Source organism: Harpia harpyja, chromosome 19 (genome assembly GCF_026419915.1).
Source record: "Harpia harpyja isolate bHarHar1 chromosome 19, bHarHar1 primary haplotype, whole genome shotgun sequence".
NCBI classification, from domain to species: domain Eukaryota; kingdom Metazoa; phylum Chordata; class Aves; order Accipitriformes; family Accipitridae; genus Harpia; species Harpia harpyja.
This window is the reverse complement of record NC_068958.1, coordinates 20502476-20516974: the sequence shown is the minus strand read 5'-3', so window position 1 is coordinate 20516974 and position 14499 is coordinate 20502476. Positions and strand designations below refer to the sequence as shown.

Here is a 14499-nt window from a genome sequence, read left to right as displayed (position 1 = left end):
CTTGAAGGCATATTCATCAAACCGTTCTGTAGATCTTTTGTTTTTACGGGTTCCCTCAAAATGAGAGACTTTTTATGCAGTCTGCTGTGGCAAATAGCCCCACATTCTAATCTTTACTATCACTCTTGCTGACTTTATCGTCACTCGCTCTTGGTGTGTGTATAAACAGGTATGTGTATGTATGTTCAGACAGTATTTAACAGGTAGAGTTGACTAAAACAAATGTAAAGAGTGGAAATTCTGACTCTTCTGCTTCAGCTTTGGACAACTTGGCTTCAGATTCTCATCCAGAGATGAGATGTGTTAGCAAGAGCTTGTTCTGTGCTTCAGATGACCCAATGGGTGGTTTGCATACGCATCATAACGCAGCATTGTCTATGTAACTTGTGACACCTAGGGCGCTGTCAGCCTAGTGGAGTGCGGTAACAAGCAGGTAAATCATCAGCAGCTGTTTGCAGCTGGGGTAAGGCTGACGGATTGACAGGGGGGTTGAGAACACGTAGTTCCTGGTGCTCTGCCTTCCTTGTGATCTGACTATCCTAATAAACGGGGGGCGTTAAGCATCTTTAATACTTTTGTAAGCGATTAAAGGCACAAAGTAGAGCAGCAAGAGAGACTGCCCAAGTGGAATACTTTGTGCTTTATAACCCACAAGTACCCACAGGTAGGTGCAATAATACTCCCCTCGTGCGTTTGTTGGGGTGCAAAACAAAGTTTTGTTCCCTTCTTGGTCTTTGGTACAGGATAAAGGCAGGTCAGCAAGCTGGAAGGTTAGGCCAGGGAGTAGGACTGTTTCTTCTTTTTCACCTACTGATACCTTTCTTTAGGGTTACTTTGAAAAAGAAGATTTGACTGATCAAGCCATCAGGAGACTTTCAGTCCAAGAAAGAGCGAAGCCAGCTCTTGCCAGGACTGGAGGAAGTCCCTGTTGAGAGCGAACCCTTAGGACCTGAGCTCGTTCTCAGACTTTGTCGATTATGTCTAAGCAAGGAGACGACTGCTACTTCTATTTCTATTCCACCTGTAACAAGGTATGTTTGGGCTTCTTTTGCTTTGGGGTTTCTTGTTGAGTTTTTAGGAGAGGAGGGGGCAGAGGGGGAGGGGACATCCAGATTTCTGTTAACTGAATAAGCAGTTAGATTCTGCTTCCAGTTCTGCTAGCATGGATAATTTTTTAGGCTGTACTGTTTTAATTTCCTTTTTGTTGATTTCCTTTTGGTTACAGGGAGACAGCTGTTCCTTCCGCCACTGTGAGGCTGCTCTGGGCAATGAGAGAGTGTGCAGGCTGTGGCGGGAGGGTCGCTGTTTCGGGACTACCTGCAGGTTCAGACACATGGAAGTCGAAGTGAGTGTTTGCCTAAAGATGTGTTCTCAAACTAAATCCCTGAAAGCATTTTTCCTTGCTGTCGGTAGACTGAATGTGCTTGTACGTGATAGCTTTACTTGCTTTAAAATGATACTGGTTTGTGTTACTTGGAGGGGGGTGGGAGGAATTTGGGGGAAGAAAAATCAATTTCTTAGGTATATCTCAGCAAGACATTTTTGTATTAGGTGCTGACGTTGTTCTGAGGTCTTGGGGTAGCACAGGGTGGGGAGGGAGAAGATGGGAAGGAGATAAGGCTCTGAAAGGTAAATTGAGAGAGATTCAAGCTAGGCAATTTAAGGCATTTTTTCCCTCTGAATAATCCCAGTATTTTGCACGTTGTCTTAGTTTAACCCACCCTGAACTGATGTGTGAGAGCCCCCCGTCTTCTCCAACGGAATGACAGGAAAGCTAGATAATATGTAGTTGTTACAGCTTACGCAAACTTTGTCGATCTGCCCTGAAATGCTTTCAGTGATAAACTGCCCTTTGGAATGATGTTTCCGCAGTGCACTGCAATAGCCCTGTCTCTGGCATGACGTGTAACTATGTCTCTTAGCAAATCTCAGGCGAGTGTTACCATGAGCTTTTATTTCTTTCTGTCTTCAGAAAAAACGCAGTGAGATTCCTTGCCACTGGGAGAATCAAGCAGTTGGCTGTCAAAAATCCAACTGCGCGTTCCGTCACACGAAAGGACGTTATGTCGACGGACGCTTCTTCCCGCCAAGCAAAAGTGAGTTTCTTGGGTCCTTTTTCTTTCAGCATTAAAGAATTAATTTTGAATATTACTTAGGAGTGGGTACAATGCCGTAGAAGGCATCAGGTAACTGCTCACTGATGAGTGTAGGGAGAAGTGTGCAGTCGCAGGCTCTCAGCTAAACGGACTGTAATTCTGGTATGTAATTTTTTCTTTCATGCTCAGCTTCTCTGTGCTTTGTGTGATCTTTGCACTTCAGGTTGCTTTCCCCTCATTTAATCCTTTCTGGATGGTCGGGTGGCGAGATTAGTGTGTGAAGGGAAGCGGTTGTTCCTGGTGTGTTCGTAGGGGTGGGGAATAGGAAACTCTGAATTCAGTAGCCAGGTGGGTTATGTACCTTATCTACCCTATCTAGACAGTGAGTGCAAGGCTGAGGTGAAAGTTTTACATGGCCAAATGAGAGATGATCCTCGTCTTCCTCTAGCTACGCTTCCAAGTCCCCCTGAGTCTGCAGAAGATGCTGTGAAAATGGCTCAGGCGTCACTGCAGCAAAACAAACTTTCTGTCCAGTCAAATCCCTCTCCGCCGCTGAGGGGGGTGATGAAAGCGGAAAACTCTGAAAAGGTCCCAAGTCCTACGCATCCTCCAGTTGTAATCAATGCTGCAGATGATGATGAAGATGGGTACTTTTTACTTCCTGAAGGCATTTCTACTGGAGGTGAATGTATAAATGACAGAATGCCTGAACTGTGTAGCGTTTAAAGCTACGGACGAGAGTCTGGACTCTTAAATAGTTTTTCCCCGGTATAGCTCTTGCTTATATGAGCTTGTCAAGTCAATATAGCTGTTTAAAAAAAACCCTCCTACAAACAGTTGCTTGTAGTTAAGAATACGAACAGAATGTGAACCGTGGACTGAAACGTCATTGTACGAGCTACATAAGCGTGAAACATCTTGTATAATCCCTGCTCCCTAACTGAATAGGTTTATTTTGGACTTTCAGACCAGCTTTCTGAAGAAGGAGGTGAAACTAAAACAGCTGTCCAGCAACCGGCAACAGAAGCCCCTAGTGGATCGCGGATAATTTCCACTAGGAAATGCAGCGCTAATACAAAGCAAGGTATTCTAGCAGCTGTAGTAGGATGGATTGGAAGGAGAACTTGACGATTAACTCCAAAGCACTATGTTCTAAAAGTACGGTAGAACATAGGGTAGCTGGATGGAGTTAGTTATTTCCATGGGCTCGTTCCTGTCTAATAATGTCGTATGTCCCTTGGGTCAGACAGGTCAACTCCTCCTTGTTGACTTCTGTAAAACAAAATAGAGCCACAGCGTGGAGTTTAAAAGCCTGCAAGTGTGTCCTTTCAAACACTGTGGGAAGCCATGTCTAATGACAGAGGAATCGAATATCACGTAGATGGATTAAAACGCTTAAAAGTGCAGGTTTTACTCTGTAGGATGGGAGGAGGGGTGCCAATTGCTTACCAAAATGCCCATCCGTTCTATGGCTTTTTTTACTTGTGGGGAGTGTTGAGAGGGTTTATTTGGAAGACTTTGGAAGGGTTCTGAGGTGTAAGAAGCTTGAGGAAGCGTGCTCTTCAACATGTGCCTTTAGGCCTCAGCTTCATTAACGATTTTCTGTTTTCAGAGGACAATTTAAATTTTGGAATAAAAACACTTGAAGAAATCAAATTGGAGAAACTAAAGGAAAAAACAAAAAACCAAGGTGGTGAGTTAATATCCCTTACTTTCTTATCCTTCTGCCTTCTGTTCACCTTCATCCTTTTGTTTTTTTTGTTTTTGTTTTTAAGCTTCTGATACTACCTGGATAGCTGGCTATGCACTGGTGAATACAATTCTTGGCACGAGAAAGGAAATTTTGGGGGGCTGTTGGGTTCAGACTGGGAGGTGTATGCAGCTGAGAGCTGCTTGAGTGACAGACTTCCATGCTTAGTTGCAGGCCTTGAGCTACTTTGGCGTGCAGTCTGTTTTCTTAAACTCAAACAGCTGATATTCTAGATTGGAATTCCAAGGGCAAATCAGAGGGAAATTGCTCATTTCTCTTATTTACATGCAGTGGTCATTGTGTGTTTGACAGTAATGGATAACTAATGTCTTTGGTCTTTGTGATAGTTCTTCTGTTTTGGTTGGTTGGTTGGTTTTTTGTTGGTTTTATTTTTTTCCCTAAACATCCTTATGTTTTGCTTGCTCTGATCAGAAGGTCCTTCAGGAGTTTCTGTTCCTCCGCTCCAATCTCGGGCTGTTCCTGTGCCAGAAAAGGAAATTGTACGGACGGTAGTGAGAACTGTGACTCTGTCTACAAAGCAAGGTAATAGCCAATGCTATTGTTTCCATTTCACGGCTCCTCAACCGAAAGGTTAAGTAATAATTAAGGTAATTCAGACACGTTAGCCTGCTGGTGCTGCCTTTTCTAATTAAAACCCTGCTTTTATGCTTAAAGGCCCTGGTTTGATTGCAAATATTTGGCATTTGTAGGTGCTGAGTTTGTCGTATTGCAATAAAAGATCCAGAAGTGGTTTGTCAATACAAGTGTCAGTATGCAAATAAGGGGATAACTGGAAAACCCGGGGAGTAATGAAAGGGAAGACCTATAGAAGATGGTATTATACAAGTAGCCAATTTCTGAAGCATTGACGAGGCTGACGGTGGCACTTGCGGAGAGTAGCGTGATACGAGTCTGTGTATAAGTGGTGGTGTTCGGATCTGCACAAATTCCTTGGAAAGGCAAAAAACGTGTGGCACTACTACTACTCGTAGTCACTCGTTTCTGTGGTTTGGCTACCAGAAGAGTGTCTTTTGCTGGGACGTGGGCTAGAAGGACAATGCTTTTACTGGCTACTGGTTTGTGTGCACTGAAGAGATTATTCTTTGTTTTAGGGGAGGAGCCTGTGATTCAACTGAACCTTGGCGAGACGATGGGAAAACGGAAAGCCTCCATCGGTAAGAGCTTTTTGTGAGCCGTTGTTCGGGTGCCCTCATCTAAACGTGAACTATATTTAAGGGTATTTTTGCTGCGTGCAGGAGGAAAATACATTTTGGCAGAGATGTATGTTGACGGCAGAAGTGGCAAATTTGGTTAGCAGCTGAAAGACAAATATAAGCAAAGATCCCTGGAAGCATTGAAGTTTGTGGCTGACTGTTCTAAAATCCTCCTCCAGAGAAACGTTCTTAAAGTATTGCTTGTTTTCTCTCTTTCTGAAGCTGGTAAAAGTGTCCTTCCGCTAAAGCGCAACCTTGCTGACAGGCTGGGGAAGAAGACAGAGGTTCTGGATAGTGCTGACAAAGCAGCAAAGAGAGGTACGGCTACTGAGCAGACATCTGGGTTTGATGCACAGATTTTCTGTTTAGGTTTGCTGTTTGTCCTTTCTTCTAACGGTTCTTTTTGCGTGTTGGTTGAGGGCTCGAGGTAGCTCTGAATCCCAGTGAAGTGATGGGTCTCATTTCGAAATGCGAACACCAAATGGAGATTTATGCAGTCTGCCTAACTTTTTCTGTTCTCTCTTGTAGTTCAAGTCCCCAGGTCTCTGAAGGAGAGGCTAGGACTGCCCTCTGAGCAGACCAGTACAGAGACAGATAAGAACTGGCTATTAAGTATGCCTTCCCCTTCTGTCTTTCCATGAACTTTCATGCGACCGTAAAAGTTAATTTAAAAACACCTGCCTGATTCCTCTTGCTCAAGTGCTGAAGCTGTCCTGTTTAGCCACTGTCAGAGATCTGGCTCTAGGGGTGGGGGGGTGTTTTCCACTCGTGCCTCATCAAGGTTTCCGCTTGAAAACTGCTGTGAGCCGTCAGAACCTGCTGTATGCTTACGCAGAAGTAGGACAGAAGCACTACCAGGAGCAGGAGTTTGAGATGTGAACAGAGAGACAACGGTCTGAGAAAGTAACAAAATAAAATAGACTAATGCTTTTTGTGTCGCAACTCTCTCCGGATAGCACTAGTTTTCAAACTACAAGTGGCTTAAAGGAGGAGAATACCGTGCAGAATGGTGCTGTCCTAAGATGCATTCTTGGGATCACGCAAACCTAGTTTTCCTTAGTCCTGTGACAGATTTTGGAGACTTTAAATATTGCTGGACTCTCCTTAAATGTTGGTGCTTCTCTTTTTTTGATGATGACAGAGAAGGCTGCTAAGCCAGCAGGAGAGATCCATGTGAAAACAGTGGAGGAAATTCGACTTGAGAGAGCTCATCGGAGACGAGGAGAACCTCAAGGGAAACCCCAGACTGAAGGACGTTGTAAAACAGAAGATCCCAGCTCGGGGGCAAGACTTTCCCCTGCAGTTCGTGTGAAAACTTTCTCAGGATCCCTGGCTGAAAAAAACCACAAGCGATTGGAAGGAGAGAAGCGAAAACCAGAAGAGTTTCCTACCGAGACAAAAGTTGAGAGGAAACCCAAGAAGCAGAGCATACTTGCTCCGTCTGTGCTCAGCCAAGTGCGCCCGGCAGAGCCGGCAGGTAAAGCCAAGCCAGCAGGAGAAGTGCGTGTTAAAACCTTGGAAGAAATCAAGCGGGAGAAAGCTCTGCGGATGCAGCAGAGTGGAGGAAAAGTGCCAGCTCCACCAGCACAACCTGAACCTGCCCCGACAGGGAGGAGGTTGTTACGGATCACAAAGCTAATAGGTAATAAGGTGATTTGGTACCTGCCCTGGTGAAGCGCTTCCCCTGTCAAGCAAATTCAGTTTGCTCAGGATTTGCTTTGCTTTTTCCTTCTGCATATAGTAGAGGGTAGAAGAGTTTAAGGCTACGAAGTCAGAAGGCAAGGAAGTGCCAGAATATGCAACCATATTATTTTCTGTGAATCACGTGATGGTTTTCTGTATTTCCCACTGGAAAATTCTTCCACTGAGGAGCTTTGTAGCCTAGTTTCTTGCTTCTGTTTTTTTCTGCCATCCGCTTGTGGTATGGGATCTTCCCTGGGCTGAATCCAGGCTTACCTTCCTCTTTGGCATATGCGTTGTTTAACTTAGTTATTGATGTATCTATGTTTGCAAAGCATGTATCAACTTCTTAATGTGAGGGCCAGTTTTTGTCAAAATTGGCAGAGCACTAAAGATATCGTTAAAGAGGTAACTAGGTTTCTTTATTTCTGCTGTTGACAAAATGATGTGGGGTTTTTGGTTTTTTTTTTGCTTGTTTCGCAGCACCTGGAAGAGAAGAAAAGAAGATAGTGGAATTGAGCAAGCCTTTTCCCAAAGCTGTCTCTGCACCCGCAGAGGTGAGTCCTTTGTGAAGACATACATCTATCTATTCATACAATTTTTGATACATTTTGTTATGTTTTGTTTGTAACTTGCTGCATGCTCCCAGTTTGAGTGTGTTGCTACCTTTCTGCATTTGGAAAGCGCTGCAGTGATGTCGCAAGTCCTGTCACTTTCAATAGCATTTCCAGACAACGTGTTAAACCCCAAGCTTTGAATTAATCTTATTATACCTGACAACGAATAAGAAACCCTATTAGCACCAGATAAAATCTGCGAGGTTAATGTTTTTCTTCTCCGTGACTTTCTCTGTGAGACTGGAAGAAGGAGATCTTAAAATCCTGGGCTAAGAACTTTAATAGAAAAGGCTAGAGGTTTGTATTAGAGGAAGTCAGTCTGCCAGGGAATGCTGTCTTGGGGGAGCTTGTATGACTTCCTGTTGCTGAAAAAGAATGTAATAGATTACAGCTAGAGTCTTCTGCTCTATTGAAGAAGCTTGCTGTGTTGGGAATTGTAGGCTTTTGAAACTATTTCCATAGCAAAGCATGGATCCTGTTACAGGTTACAGGCAACGTTTTATGGGGAAAAATGTCAGATCTGAATGGTATTAACATGCTCTGTTCCACATGGAGCTATGTCGGAGGGATTGCTACTCAGATTTTCTTACTGAAATCTCCATAGATTTTTGTCCTCTTAGTCCTCTTCTTTTGTTTCTTTCCGGCCCTCTGATCAGAGTGCAACTAATTCCAAAGTTCAAGTGAAGAGCCTTGAAGAGATAATGTGGGAGAAGCGGCAGCTGAAGCAACGCCAAGAAGAGAAGCTTCAGAAGGAAGCAGCTGCTGTGCCATCTCCTGTTGAACAGGCAATCAAGGATAAAAGTCGAGCATCAGGGAGTCCTGAATCCAGTGTGGTTTCAGGCTCAGCTTATCAGCTTCCAAAGAGGATATTGGTGAAATCTCCGGGAGATGGGGTTGAAAGCCCAGGAAAGGGTGCTGCCGTATCACCAGGGAAACGGGCAGCTCAACTCCAGGAATGGAAAGCTGAAAGTAAGTGTTGACTGTATGTTAAAGAGTTACTTTAGGTCATGCTTTGAAAGAAAGGCAGAGGGTGACAATTTTCACGTTGTAACTCTGGCTCCTTTTTGTAATTGTTTTGCTCCTTTTTATGGCTTGTTGGTAAACAGAGTTAACGGTGTGGAAGATAGTGCTGAGAATCCGGGAAAAGGCAGTGTAGTTGTGCTGGCTAAATACATTTAACTAGAAGGGTTGTGGCGCTGTTAAGAGAACCTGTTTGTTTGTTGTTTTGTTTTTTTTTTCCTGAGGTAGAGCATGACGGTATCAGTTCTCTCTTCCTTTTACTCTAGCCAAATGGAAGGTGTGCCTGAAGCCTTTGGATGGGAAAGCCACCTTCCCCACAAAGCAGCCACTGAAACGTAAGGCAGCCGAGAGTCATCCCTCTGCCGTGGCGGCTGTGAAGCCATTGAGTGCCACTGGTGGCGACGGGAAGGAGCCTTCAGCTAAAAAAGCAGCTGTGGTAAGGACAGCGACTGAGGCAGTAGTGGGTCCCTAGTAAAATTGATGCCCAAGTTGTACGCTCCTCTTGGAGAACAGGTGGAAGACTGAAATGTTCTCCGGCTCTCTGTTCCCTTTTAAATCCAGAAGTGGTCGACAGGACGCTTGTAGTACCTTTCTGCTTTTTACGAGGTGAATGGCAGTGTTTACATAACGCTCTGCTACGTCCATTAATGCCGTGTTCTTTAGGAAGACCCAAGGTCGTTAGTAAACTTTAAGGGAATACTAACTTTTCTTCAGGTGTGCCCTGGTTCTGTATTTTGGTTAGGGCTCAGCAATGCCAGAGGAGAAGCAGTGGAGGAAGAATCTGCAAAGCAGTCTTTGACCTGTGTATCATAAAAACCACCTTGCTTCTTCCTAGGCCATTGTTCCGGCTTTGCCAGAGGACAGCCTCCTCTCCGTACGTGGGAGAGAAGAACCCCAAGCCAGGTAACAACCACAACTTGTTCTTTTTCTTGATCAGTGTGCCTTTCACGTGAAACTGAGTTTTGTTTTTTTCACACGTGGAAACATTAGGGTTTTGAGATAATTCATGCCAAAATCCAGCAGAGGAAAAATTTGTCTGAAAGAATAAGCTTCTAGTAGCTGGCTGGACTGCTTATTCAGATTCTTGTCTGAAAATGCTGCAAGTTGGTACAGCTTTTCAATGGCTTCTTGGGTTTTCTGAACGCCTGCAGAGGTTGACTTGGTAACCTTTTTGCAGTCAAATTAGTAAAGGTGGCCAAGTACCTCTGGCTACAAAATGGAACCTTCTTTGCCAGACCCCAGATGCTGTGTCTTCGCGGATAAATCCCCAAACTGCAAAATGTACCTGCTGATACATTGGACTCTAAAAGTAGCCCCAGGTTAATTGAATAACAATCCCTGTGTAAGGCTGAGGTGTAGGAGGGATTAACTACCGTTTTAAGAGCTGGTTTGCAGAAAACATGTCTCTGCTTAAGGAATGTCATACACTGATTTGCTCTCTTTCTTGTTCTTCCAAGTCCTGTACTGCATCTTGGAAGCCAGGCAGACTCTGTGGCACAGTCAGAGGTCACAAGCTCAACTTCACCTTCTTCACAAGTAGCAGTAAAGAAACGCCGGTTGAGCTTCTCAGGGGCCTGGGAAGCCCCCTTCTCTGTAGAAGACGACTTTGAGAAGTTTCTTTGGGAAATCTCAGGAGGCAAACAGGAAGACGAAGTTGATGTGGACCCAGAGAATGAGGAGGATGACTTCTTCATGGAAATTGGTGAACTGATTGACGGCTGAAAATAAAGAAATAAATAAATTGCAACTGATTATTTTGTTGGATACCCAGAGGTGATTCTTTTTCGAGCTGAGGTTTTGCAATGAGTCTTAAAGCACAGGTGAACTGGTAGAAATTGGCAGTATCTGCACTCAGTTGTCCTGAACTTCCCTGCAGGTCAGAGGTGCGGTCTGAATTTGTGACCCTGCAGAAGACAGCTGAGACTGGGGTCTATTGTGTACCCTGCCACCAGGGATCGTTTTCCCTAGCAGCTACCTTTTGAATGATTTTCTTAAATTTTTGAAGAACTTGAGTCTCTTCTCTTCCTACGAGGATTTGTGAAGCTGCGGGGGCCCTCAGGCATTTGCTGCTGGCAGAGGAAAAATCGGTTGTCGGAGTTGCTTGTCAATACTTTCTCTCTGGGAGAAAACACTTGCGTGCTTTGATAATCCACTGTGCTGTCTTAGTTCCTAGAGGAAAGGTCTGAAACCACAACTGAGCAAACTGCTGTTCCGGCTCCAGAAGGGTCACCCAGCCCCAAGCTGCCGACGCTTTATCCTGCTGCAGGACTTTCTCCCGCTGAGACTTCTGCGCAGACTTCGGGAGAGAGGAAGAGCGTGCGAGAGCCCGGCGAGGAAGGCTTCCCCCTCGCTGCTTCCCTCCTACTGCTCTGTCGTCAGCCTTCGCTGTCCCCGGCCTAGGCTCTGCCCGTGGAGACGGGGTTTGGTGTACGCCATGGTTTCTGTAAATATTTTATTCTTCCCTCTTATATTCGTATTCTCCCGAAGGTCCTGTATTAAATGTAGCCTGGCCTCCTCTGCCTTCAGCCGTAGCCTAGCCGTTCCCTATGACAGCAGTTAACTCGGTTGCCCTTCTCTGGACACGCTCCAGCACCTCAATGTCTTTCCTGTGGTTAGGGGCCCAAAACTGAACGCAGGACTCGAGCTGCGGCCTCACCAGTGCCAAGTACAGGGGAACAATCACATCCCTGCTCCTGCTGGCCACACTCTTTCTGATACAGGCCAGGATGCCGTTGGCCTTCTTGGCCACCTGGGCACACTGCCGGCTCATATCCAGACGGCTGTCAACCAGCACCCCCAGGTCCTTCTCTGCCGGGCAGCTTTCCAGCTGCTCTTCCCCAAGCCTGTAGCGCCGCACGGGGTCACCGTGACCGAAGCGCAGGACCCGGCCCTCGGCCTCGTTGAACTTCATACGATTGGCCTCGGCCCATCGATCCAGCCTGTCCAGATCTCTCTGTAGAGCCTCCCTACCCTCAAGCAGATCGACCCTGCCTCCCAACTTGGCGTCATCTGCAAACTTGCTGAGGGTGCGCTCAATCCCCTCATCCAAATCATCGATGAAGATATTAAACAGAACTGGCCCCAACACCGAGCCCTGGGGAACACCACTTGTGACCCGCCGCCAACTGGATTTCACCCCATTCACCACGACCCTCTGGGCTCGTCCGTCCGGCCAGTTTCTCAGCCAGCGAAGAGCACGCTTGTCCAAGCCACGAGACGCCAGCTTCTCAAGGAGTATGCCATGAGAGACAGTGTGAAAGGCCTTGCTGAAGTCAAGGAAGATAACATCCACAGCCTTTCCCTCATCCACTAGGCGGGTCACCTGGTCATAGAAGGAGATCAGGTTGGTCAAGCAGGACCTGCCTTTTGTAAAGCCATGCTGACCGGGCCCGATCCCCTGCTTGTCCCGGACTTGCCACGTGAGCGCTCTCAAGACAAACCGTTCCATAATCTTCCCTGGTACCGAGGTCAGGCTGACAGGCCCGTAGTTCCCCGGATCCTGCCTCCGACCCTTCTTGTGAATGGGTGTCACATTGGCAAACCTCCAGTCCCCTGGGACCTCCCCTGTTGACCAGGATCGCCGACAGATGATGGAGAGAGGCTCGGCAAGGACCTCCGCCAGTTCCCTCAGTGTCTTGGATGCATCCCATCTGGTCCCATAGACTTGTGAGTGTCCAGATGGCGTAGTAGGTCCCTAACTGTTGCCGAAATCCGGAATAAAACTCCTTAACAGCAATGAGAAGTTAAGAAGCAGGCACTCCTTTATTGCAGCGCTGGGCACACGGGGGATCGCTCCGCCTATCCTGTGCACCTGTCTTGTCTTAACGATACAGTTAAATACACACCTGTTACACATATTCATTAAGTTTCTGGGAAATGTTATACATAATCATCAACTTTCCAGTAAATCATTAGCATATGTATATGTCTCTTCACGCAGGCGCAGCAACGGTCTCTGGTGGTCTTCAGAAGCCCTCTGCTGGTCTTTCATAGTCTTCCTCACTTGTCCGCTTCTTGACCTCTTTTAGCTGATTCTGCGCGGTATGATTCTCATCACTATCTATATTAGTTTGCATAAAAATGTATACTATGTTCTCTTTTGAAATCTAACTTTTTCAATGATTGGTCTTTCAGTTATCAAGATGGGAAAGGTAGGGAGTTTCCAAGAACCAAATCTTCTTGGCTTCTTAAAAGAAAATATAAGCCAACGATAGTCAGCTAAAAGTACAGTACTACACATTCTTTAAGTTCTTTATCTACTGTAGTCACACACTAGAACTTTATATTCCTAAGATTTTAGCTGTAATCAGATTTGATTTCTTTTAAAATGTAACATAACTATTTCCTCCTGGATGAAGGGGGGTATGTTCTGCTCTTCATCCTTGCCTTCCAGCTCAGGGGGATGTTCGTGTATATGCGTTATACTCGTATTCTCCCGAAGGTCCTGTATTAAACGTAGCCTGGGCTCCTCCGCCTTCACCGGTAGCTGAGCCGTTGCCCATGACAGCAGTTAACAGCGTTTTTACCGAACCCTGGCGCAGGAAAGGTGCGGGTGCGTGGTCTGTCTGTGGGGAGGGGGGGGGGCACAGAGGGTCCCGGGGGGGGCACAGAGGGTCCCGGGGGGGCACAGAGGGTCCCGGGGGGGGCACAGAGGGTCCCGGGGGGGCTCCCCGCTGCTCGCCACGCCGACGCGGAGCAGTAGAGACGCCGGTCCTCCCAGCCGCCTCGAGCGGCCTGGTCCGCCAGCATCCCAGGGCTCCTTGCGCGCTCCCGCCCTGCTTCGCGGCTTCCGGTGGCGGTGGCGGCGGCGGGAGCGTGTGCCGGGCGGGAGCAGCAGCAGCAGCAGCAGCGGCAGCAGCAGCAGCCATAGCCATAGCCATGGCGTACCGCGGGCAGGGCCAGAAGGTGCAGAAGGTGATGGTGCAGCCCATCGTATCCTTCGTGTGGCGGGGGGGGGGGCGGTCTGGCGGGGGCGGGGGGCTGGGCTAGGCGGGCAGGAGCTGCTGTGTGGGCCCGGGAGGCGCCGAAGGGCCGTGTCGCCGAGGACTCGTTGCCGTGTCGCCGAGGACTCGTTGCCGTGTCGCCGAGGACTCGTTGCCGTGTCGCCGAGGACTCGTTGCCGTGCTGCGTCCTTAACGCTCCGCTCCAGATCCTCATCTTCCGCTACCTGCAGAACGTGAGTACCGCCGGGCTGCCGCGGCTTCGGCCCCGTGTGAGAGGAACGTCCCGGTGCTTCTTGCGCAGGGCCCTTAGAGCCGTGTGGGGAGCGGGGCGGCACGCCGGAGGGGTCTTTCCGAGTTCAGGATGGGGTTTTTGGAGCCGGTTCCTGTTGAACTGAAGAACTTGCCGTCGTTGCGATCCGTGAGAAGACCAGCTAGTTCCGAGTTGGGCGTTTTTCCTCCTCACCTTAAGGGGTTACCTTTGTAAGAGGCGTTTGCTCTTGCAGTCGGGTGTGCAGGGATGTTTTCCGTGACAGTCTTTAAAGCCTGTGCTGTTGCGTGTCCGCCAGTGAAGGCAGAGAGTATTTCCAAAATAGTCTACCACCTTAAAAATGACCGAGGATGTAACCGAAACCACGCGTGAGAGTTACTGCCTCGAGTGTTACGAAGCTATCGGCAGCAAGGAGTTGTTAATGCACAGGAGAGAACAAAATTGTGTGGAGTGTTTATGTTCCTGTTGTGCTCTCCCCCTCCATCATTTTGCAGAGGTCCAGGATCCAGGTGTGGCTTTCTGAGCAAGTGAACATGGGGCTAGAAGGCTGCATCATTGTGAGTATCAGGATGTCTTTGGCTTGGGGTTTTTGTTGGTTGTTCTTCAAATTGATAAAACTGTTTCTTCCTGTCAGGAAAAACTAGCATGGGGGGTGGCAAGACCTCGTGCCTCTCCAATTAATAGTCTTAATTGTCCAGCCCACGTCAGCACAGCTCACGATAGTTTGTGTCGTTGTTGCTGAAGTTTAGCGCAGGGGACGTAGCTCACCGACGGCTTTTGTTGCTGATTTTTAGGGCTTTGATGAATATATGAACTTGGTGCCGGACGACGCAGAGGAAATTCACTCCAAAGCAAAACCAAGGAAAGAGCTGGGTATGTCAGTGTGTCTGTGTAACCCGAGCGATGCCTGA

General features: G+C 47.3%; 1 protein-coding gene across 1 annotated transcript; it reads left to right on the top strand.

Moving 5' to 3' along the window:
• The first annotated feature begins 977 nt into the window (after positions 1 to 977).
• On the top strand, positions 978 to 10141 carry LOC128154830 (zinc finger CCCH domain-containing protein 11A-like). Its single transcript, XM_052815964.1, has 16 exons — positions 978 to 1031; positions 1226 to 1345; positions 1973 to 2096; positions 2545 to 2763; positions 3064 to 3180; positions 3709 to 3789; positions 4279 to 4389; positions 4959 to 5021; positions 5283 to 5382; positions 5587 to 5672; positions 6202 to 6702; positions 7224 to 7297; positions 8014 to 8326; positions 8644 to 8810; positions 9213 to 9280; positions 9835 to 10141. The coding sequence occupies exons 1-16, from the start codon at positions 978 to 980 to the stop codon at positions 10097 to 10099; spliced, it is 2463 nt and encodes an 820-aa protein (XP_052671924.1). The 3' UTR covers positions 10100 to 10141.
• Positions 10142 to 14499: the final 4358 nt, after the last annotated feature.

Bases quoted from the DNA above. Each gene is read 5' to 3' on its own strand.
- LOC128154830 (XM_052815964.1), top strand. From the start codon at position 978: ATGTCTAAGCAAGGAGACGACTGCTACTTCTATTTCTATTCCACCTGT. The intron at 3,790-4,278 runs GTGAGTTAATAT...TGCTCTGATCAG, and splicing joins AAAAACAAAAAACCAAGGTG to AAGGTCCTTCAGGAGTTTCT. The intron at 5,383-5,586 runs GGCTACTGAGCA...GTTCTCTCTTGT, and splicing joins AAAGCAGCAAAGAGAGGTAC to AGTTCAAGTCCCCAGGTCTC.